This window comes from Sus scrofa, chromosome 1 (genome assembly GCF_000003025.6).
Source record: "Sus scrofa isolate TJ Tabasco breed Duroc chromosome 1, Sscrofa11.1, whole genome shotgun sequence".
Taxonomy (NCBI): domain Eukaryota; kingdom Metazoa; phylum Chordata; class Mammalia; order Artiodactyla; family Suidae; genus Sus; species Sus scrofa.
In genome coordinates this window covers 92,416,601-92,425,367 of record NC_010443.5, presented here as the reverse complement: position 1 = coordinate 92,425,367, position 8,767 = coordinate 92,416,601, and the positions used below count along the sequence as shown (strand labels likewise).

At 46.5% G+C, this 8,767-nt stretch overlaps 1 protein-coding gene across 2 annotated transcripts; it reads right to left on the bottom strand.

Moving 5' to 3' along the window:
- Positions 315–4,133, bottom strand: EEF1A1 (eukaryotic translation elongation factor 1 alpha 1). Of its 2 annotated transcripts, none has more exons than XM_005654402.3 (8): positions 3,869–4,133; positions 2,523–2,701; positions 2,148–2,327; positions 1,730–2,026; positions 1,496–1,646; positions 1,151–1,407; positions 828–1,062; positions 315–727 (listed from the first exon to the last, which is right to left on the bottom strand). In XM_005654402.3, exons 2-8 carry the CDS (start codon positions 2,664–2,666, stop codon positions 603–605), a joined length of 1,389 nt encoding a protein of 462 aa, XP_005654459.1. In that variant the 5' UTR covers positions 2,667–2,701; positions 3,869–4,133; the 3' UTR covers positions 315–602. The 2 variants fall into 2 exon arrangements, with proteins under 2 accessions (XP_005654459.1, NP_001090887.1); NM_001097418.2 differs by lacking the exon at positions 3,869–4,133 and adding an exon at positions 3,385–3,417.

Here is an 8,767-nt window from a genome sequence, read left to right as displayed (position 1 = left end):
TGACTGGGAAACAACTTTTGACTTACTCAATTTATGAACCTATATAGTCTTATGCAACATAACCTTTCACAATTTGAGGTTCTTACAACCTAGCTTACATAAAGTCATTGTTTGCTTATCTATCCTAACCTATTAAGTGTTGTGCCAACACTTGGCTCTGTAATTAAGCAGATTTGAGTTCTCTGTAGACAGTCTTGAGAAACATGAAGCTCATACCCAGAAAAAAACATCCACAAATCTTAACACTAGAAATAGGTTATGACCAGCCTTTACCTTCATAGGAAGTTACTCTGTTGACCAAAAGAACACACAAGTTTCTCATTAAACTTTTTTTAATGGGTCTCAAAATTCTGTGACAGATTTTTGGTCAAGTTGTTTCCATTAAAAAGTACTGATTTTAAAAACTAATAACTTAAAAACTGCCACACACAAAACAAATGGTCCACAAAACATTCTCCTTTCCTTCTGAAGGTTTTACGATGCATTGTTATCATTAACCAGTCTTTTACTATTAAACTTAAATGGCCAATTGAGACAAACAGTTCTGAGACCGTTCTTCCACCACTGATTAAGACTGGGGTGGCAGGTATTGGGGATAATATTCATTTAGCCTTCTGAGCTTTCTGAGCAGACTTGGTGACCTTGCCAGCTCCAGCTGCCTTCTTGTCCACAGCTTTGATGACACCCACAGCAACTGTCTGTCTCATGTCACGAACAGCAAATCGGCCTATTAAAACAAAAATTAAATCACCATGAGAAACACTTTCTCTACATAACTGCTTTTCCATTTTTACTGAAGCTTAATTACACTAAAAAGGCACTCTTACCCAGAGGAGGATAGTCAGAGAAGCTCTCAACACACATGGGCTTGCCAGGAACCATATCGACAATGGCAGCATCACCAGATTTCAAGAACTTGGGGCCATCTTCCAGCTTTTTCCCAGAACGACGATCAATCTTCTCCTTCAGTTCAGCAAACTTGCAGGCAATGTGAGCTGTGTGGCAATCCAGCACAGGTGCGTAACCAGCACTGATCTGGCCAGGATGGTTCAGGATAATCACCTTAGGGAGAAAATTTGCATTTAGCACATTTTAGACATTTAGACAGTTAAGGTTCTGGCAGTTTAAAAACCTGTCACTGAAGTGTTACCTGAGCTGTAAAGCCAGCTGCTTCCATAGGTGGGTCATTTTTGCTGTCACCAGCCACATTGCCACGACGAACGTCTTTGACAGACACGTTTTTGACATTAAAGCCCACGTTGTCCCCAGGAAGGGCTTCACTCAAAGCTTCATGGTGCATTTCAACAGACTTGACTTCAGTTGTAACATTGACTGGAGCAAAGGTGACCACCATGCCAGGTTTGAGAACACCGGTCTCCACTCGGCCCACAGGGACTGTACCAATACCTGAAGTATTCACAGCACAGCATAATTATCTCGTATGAAGACAAACATCACTGCAACCCATACCAGCTGAGTGTAACGTTCAACTTACCACCAATTTTGTAGACGTCCTGGAGGGGCAGGCGCAAGGGCTTGTCAGTTGGACGAGTTGGTGGTAGAATGCAATCCAGAGCTTCAAGCAGTGTGGTTCCACTGGCATTGCCATCTTTACGGGTGACTTTCCATCCCTTGAACCAAGGCATCTAAAACACAAGATCATCAATTAGTGTTTTCAAACTTATCCCTTCCCAGACTTAAGTTTTGAGAACTCATCAAAACCACTTACATTAGCACTTGGCTCCAGCATGTTGTCACCATTCCAGCCAGAAATTGGCACAAATGCTACTGTATCAGGGTTGTAGCCAATTTTCTTAATGTAGGTGCTGACTTCCTTTACAATCTCTTCATATCTCTTCTGGCTGTAGGGTGGCTCAGTGGAATCCATTTTGTTAACGCCAACAATGAGCTGTTTCACACCCAGGGTGTAGGCCAGAAGAGCATGCTCACGGGTCTGCCCGTTCTTGGAAATACCTGCTTCGAATTCACCAACACCAGCAGCAACAATCAGGACAGCACAGTCAGCCTTTAAAAAAGAAAAAAAGGCCACACCCTGTGAAAACCTCTCCAAAAAGGACAGATCCATGGTTTCGCCAATTTATAGATAACTCAAAATGTTACTCTCAGGAGTTCTTAATCCTACAAACCTGGGAAGTGCCTGTAATCATGTTCTTAATAAAGTCTCTGTGTCCTGGAGCATCAATGATGGTCACGTAGTACTTGCTGGTCTCGAATTTCCACAGGGAGATGTCAATGGTAATACCACGCTCACGTTCAGCCTTTAGTTTGTCCAAGACCCAGGCATACTTGAAGGAGCCCTTTCCCATCTGCAGGGATTAAGAAGGGTTACTCGGTAACTAAACTCCTTAGTCCCACTTGGAAGCAATGCTAGGTTTCACTTCCATCTCCTAAACTTGGCTGGAGTTAAGCCACTTAGCAAACTTTGCAATGTACTAGTTCAAGTCAGATATACACTAGTTTTAGAGAACTACCACTTAATTTGCTGACGTTACTTTACCGACCTCCGCAGCCTCTTTTTCGAACTTTTCGATGGTTCTTTTGTCGATCCCACCGCATTTGTAGATCAGATGGCCAGTAGTGGTGGACTTGCCCGAATCGACGTGTCCGATGACGACGATGTTGATGTGAGTCTTCTCCTTTCCCATTTTTGCTTAGCTTTTAGCGATGGCTTTCACGACACCTAAGACGACAAAAACCTTCTTTAAACTACTGTCCCGACGACCGGAGACTCAGGCACAACCCCAACAGCCAAGGGCAAACTCCAGGGAGCATTAGCACCGGCGCCCTGCGGGCCCTGCCCGGCCTACACCCAGCGAACGGGGCCGCCCCGGCGCCCAGCCCCTCCCCCACCCGGGCCGCGAGTCCCGGGAAGCGGCGCGGGCAGCACCGCCCGGCCCTTTGTGCGCCGCCCGCCGTCCGCGTCCTCCATCTTGAGACCGGGAGCGGCCATCTTTCCGCGCTCGCAGCCCGCCCGGGCGGGGCGCTGGGTCTCCGACCGCCCGCCCCGCCCCGCCGCGGCCGTCTGCCCCGGGACCGCCGGGCACGGAGGCCACCTTGGGCGGCCTCGGCTGGGCCGCCCTGGCAGTAACACGCGGCTGCCGGCCGAACTCGAGCGCGAAGACAGACGGGGCGGGCGCGAAGGCGCGGATCGCACGCGGCGGCCACGGCGCCCCAGCAGGCCGCCACCGGGCACGCGGTAGGGAACCGCGAGAGCGGAGGGCCTCGAGTTCTCCACCTCCCCCCGCCCGCAGCTCGGAATCAGGACCAGGGCGCAGAGCCCTCTACGCGCGGGGGGCCGGGAGGCACGCTAAGGCCGTGGCCACCGGCGGAGGCCATGCGGACGGAGGCCACACCCGTACTCACCTGTGTCCTGGCGGCAAACCCGTTGCGAAAAAGAACGTTCGCGGGGACCACGGCGCTTATATATGGTCCTCCCCCACCCTCGGGGAAAAGGGCGGAGCCAGCACACGACACCACTTTCCCAGTTTACCCCGCGCCACCTCCACCCGGCACCGGTTCCACCGCCGTCCCCTCCCCCCATCTTCGGGGACCGTGGGCGATGTGCGTTCAGCCCACTGACGAGCACACGGCGCCCGGCGCATGCTCCTCTCAACCAGGAGGATGACGACTGCTGGTGGGTGGGAGGCGGGGTCGAGCGCTCACTCGGTTCTAGGTTTAGTGGGAGTTTATCGACGGTCCCTGGGATTTCCCTGGCTGAGGAGAGTCCTCCTTTTGTATGAATTACTCTCCGCACAGCTGGGGGGTGGGGCGGCGGGGAGGCGTCCAGAATCTTCCCTGAACCGGTCGTAGCTTAACTGCAAAGTTGGACCGAGATGGGAGCCCTTACCCGGCAGTACCCCACCGGTCCTCAGTCTTGCGGTCTCGCAGGTTAAGGACTAACCCCTGGAGCCGCTTCCTCTGCCGGGGCTTCTCCACCGCCCTTGCCGTCCGCGCCCCTTCCGGCTGGAGAGGGAGGCGTAAAAGGCCGGGGAACCGCGGCGGCAGGGGCCTCGGGGCGGTCTTCAGGGCCGAGAATCCGCGAGTGGCTCAGTTTGCTGACCAACAGCCTGGCGAACAGGCTCCTGCGCTGACCTCTTGGCTTTTTCCATTCAGTTCTTTTATCTAAGTTCGTTCTACACACCACGTGGTACTCCAGACGTCCAGTTTTTGAGTTTAGAATAGACTTAAGTACTACAGTTTTCTTTACTTCTAATCCTAATTTTATTACGTTTAAGACCCTGAGTGTGTGTCTACCCTCCTATTAACATTTTTTTTCCAGTGTATACTCTTGGTTGCAAGCATGAAAAACCTAAAAAGAATTTTTTGAGTTCAGTGCTTATACACGATCTCAAGTAGAGACTAAGATCTACAGCGCCAGGAAGCTTATCCACCCAATTTACTACTCCAACGTTTGCTGTGAAATCACTGTTTCTCAAAAATGGCCTATCCCATTTGAATAAACGGCTTCATCTTTTGTCGTCCTATCCATTGTGACTGCATTTTAGGCATAAATCCAGGGCAAGACAAGATGAGGCCTTTTTGGTTGGCAATCAGGCAGATATTCAAAAATATTCCTGAAGAAAGAGGAACCTTTATTTTAAATGAGCTAATTACTAGATCGTCTCTTCCACGTGTAGAGCACTACTGCAACTTTTTGAGCCAATCTATCAACAAATATTTGAGAACCTACTATGTGGCCAGAGCTAAGAGTGGCTCCGAAGCATATGCAAAAGAAATACTTCCTTTGGGGGAAGAAACCCACAATCTAATTGGAAAAGGGAAACTAATATATAGAGCAATGGGAAGTAGTTAAAAGCAAATTTGTATGGTGCTTCCTTACTTTCTATTCCATTGTAGAATCTAGTTTTTCCAGTCCTTTTAGTTTCTTTTCACCATCCAATAGCTTATTTTCTTTTTAAAAGGTTTTCTGAAATAGTTTTCCTGTATCTTTTACCATTCTTTGTAGATGTAAATTTCTTTTTTTTTCTTTTTTTTTTTTTTTTGTCTTTTTGCCATTTCTTGGGCCGCTCCCGCGGCATATGGGAGGTTCCCAGGCTAGGCGTCTAATCGGAGCTGTAGCCGCCGGCCTACGCCAGAGCCACAGCAACGCGGGATCCGAGCGGCACCTGCGACCTACACCACAGCTCATGGCAACAGCGGATCCTTAACCCACTGACCAAGGGTAGGGATCGAACCCGCAACCTCATGGTTCCTAGTCAGATTCGTTGACCACTGCGCCACGACGGGAACTCCCAAGATGTAAATTTCTAAAAAAAAAAAAAAATTCAGGTTTAAGAGTTTGTATTCAGGTTTAAGAGTTCCTGCTGTGGCAAAGTGGGTTAAGGACCTTCCTGTTGCCACAGCTGTGGTGTAGGTTGCAGCTGCAGGGATGGGATTTGATCCCTGGTCTTTTTTTTGGCCAGCAAGTGAGGCCAAAAAAAAAAAAAAAAAAAAAAAGTTCGTATCCTTGTTTGAACTTTGAGATCGTTTTCATGAAAGAAACTAAGCCATGTAAAGTTTCTCTAGGAACATATATAACTAATCTTTTTCTAGCAATGAAAGCCTTTTCAATAATGCCTATATTTCTAGCTTTTTTTTCACAAATTCTTTTTTTCACAATTCATTTTCCTAGTGAACTTACCCAATCATATATATGTGGGATGAAATTATCTTGATATGCTAGTCCATGTTTGTAATAAGATAAAGATGTGAGAATAGAGTTCCCATCATGGCTCAGCGGAAACGAGTCTGAGCAAGCAGGTCCAATCCCCGGCCTCGCTCAGTGGGTTATGGATATGGCATTGCCATGAGCTGTGGTGTAGGTTGCAGGTGGGGCTCAGATCTGGCGTTGCTGTGGCTGTGTGGCTGTGTGGCTGTGGTGCAGGCCAGCAGCTGCAGCTCTGATTGGACCCCTAGCCTGGGAACCTCCACATGCCATGGGTGTGGCCCTAAAAAGACCAAAAAAAAAAAAAAAAAAAAAAAAATAGTGAAAACTAATCACTAGCAATAGAATAATTCAAATACCTTTGTTTGTATTTATTGCCTTGGAAACATTAATGGCTAGTCTCTTTGGAATTAGATTCCCACAATTAGCCATATTTTGTTTACCACAGTTATATTAACTGCATAGTGCTATTTCAGATTAAGATCAGAGTGCCACACTAGATTTAAAATTTTCCGTTTGGTTACCATGCTTTCTTTCCATATACCTCCAATAGTTTAGGTTTGTACATTGTTGGACATAATACCCTAGGACTGGGAAAATTTTGAAAACGGTAAAAAAATAGTTATTTAGTGACAGAAGGGAAGGAAGCAAAGACTAAATACAAAAGTTGAATATTTCAAAGTTTTACATAGAATCCAGAGTTGTAGTTAACATCTAATCTAAGAAAAGTCACGATGAAAATGGACTTTGGTAAGAAAGAAAAGCATCGAGTATAATTTTAGTTTAGAAAAAGTGAGAAAAATGATTTCTGTAAAATACGCCCAGTTCATTAAAAGTTGTTCCCAAGGCCCTGCGCCTTCAGATAAGAGCATGTACACTTCATAAATACTTTATAGAGAATCCTTTTCCAATAGCACCTATGGAACAGCAAAATTCTGCATTAGTTCTTGATTTATGTACATAACCTGCTGGGCACCAAGGACTGGGGTGGTCTTGCTCACGCTCCGAAAATGGCTGAGATTTGGGGGGACTGGAGGGAACTCGAGCCATACTGTGAGTTTGGTTAGACGCTGTCCGAAAGCCTTTTCTCCACGCAGGGTTCACATTTATGCTCTCAGGGAGGCGGGAACGCGCGTCCCGGGGAAGCCCGCGCGGCTGGGGGCGCACCCTAGCAGCTAGGCAGGACGACCAAGGCGGCGGGGTCAGGGCGGGGCCCCACAGGCTGTCCCGCGCCCGCGCCTCCAGCCGCCCGCGCGCTCCGGCATCCGCGGGTCTGCGGCGCCTTCGGGGACGTGCGGGCTGCGCTCCCTGGGACCGGGGTTGCCAGTCCCCTCCCGCCCCCTCCTGGAGGTCACTCGCTTCGGTCCTCTGACTGCGGAAGGAAACGCCTGGGAGGAGGCCGAGAACCCCACGTGGCTTGGGGTGCCGGACGGTTTCCGTCACCGTGGCGTGGCCTCTGAAAGACGAAGCAAATCTTGTTCTTTAAAAAAAAAGGATACCTTTCCCCCAGACTCTCTGTTTTGAGTATAATTCTAGCGCATTTTTTCCCCACGATGTTACAGCAGTTACAGTATGCCTTTTTCTAACTTTAGATGTTAAACCGGTAACAGTAACTTTGTTGAGGCTTGTTAATGTGTTTTGGGGTCGCACTCTAAGGTTGTGTTTTGCTTAAGATTTTCTTTAAAGTTGCTTATACCATTTAGAGTAGCAAGCTGTTAAAATACATTGTTTTCCCTAAAAGGAGGGAAAAAGGATCTTGGCAGTAACTAAATAAATGTACTTAGTAAAAGGGAAACCAGTTATAGTTCTTTGATATTTCTGTAGTAATTGTGTTCACCAAGCATCTTTTCAGTATTGGCTAATCACTCTGCTTTGGACCTAATTTAGAGCAGCTTTAAGTAATTACATTTTGCTGTGGCTTGCTGCATTTTCATCTTGCCTCTGCCAATTGAACATGATTTATAAAAGGGTATTTAGAATGTGATTGAGCCAGGGAATTATTTGGATTGAAAATCCACCTAAAATGGTACTTCAGGGTGCCAGGCACTGTTCTAGTATTTGCAATATTTAACATAATCTCAGCACCCACATTTTACAGATGGAGGTCCTGTAGGCAATTGATAATTTATGCAAAATAAGCAAATGCAGACATAAATTCTTTCTTTTAAGTTTCACTTTTTTTGCAGAAAAGTATTTCACTTTGCTTTTTTTCACTTAATACTTATTGGAAGTCTTTTCTGCAAGTATGTTGGGGCTCAGTGGAGCAGCACTGAAACCCACATAATCTGACCGGAAAGCTAGTCCAAGCTTTTACTAGCAGATCTAGGTAGCCTAGTCTAAAAAAAAAAAAAAGAGGTGGTATTGGAGTCAGAGGAGGAGGATCTGCTGTTCACCAAACTGTGATAGCCAGCATTCTTGGCCTTTCAGTGTATCTGTTAACATGGTTCTGTTCAATATTCCTACTTAACACCTCCCACAATTCTAATGTGCAATGAGACATGAGAAGACATTCAGGGCATTCACTTATCTAGTTAAGACTGTTTCTACAGGTTTTTTGAGGAACACCTGTCCTCAATTGGTATGCCTTGTGAAAGCTAACTTAGTGGAGAACATAAACTCATTGGTATCTTTTCTTTTCTTTTCTTTTCTTTCTTTTTTTTTTTTTTTTTTTTTTGGTCTTTTTAGGGCCGCACCTACAGCATATGGAGATTCCCAGGCTAGGAGTCAAATCAGAGCTGCAGCTGCTGGCCTACACCACAGCCACAGCAACGCAGGATCTGAGCCTTGTCTGTGACCTACACCACAGCTGAGGCAATGCTGGATTCTTTACTGAGCGAGGCCAGGGATTGAATCTGAGTCCTTATGGATACTAGTCAGATTTGTTAACTGCTGAGCCACAATGTGAACTCCATTGGTATTTTTTTATTTGTAAAAAATTTGAAACAGGTAATACTTGTACATAGCAAAAAATCAAACAGAAGTTATACAATGAAATGTTACTCTCTTGCTCTTTTTTTCCCCCCCCTTTGGTCTTTTTTTTAAGGCCACACCCATGGCATATGGACGTTCTCAGGCTAGGGG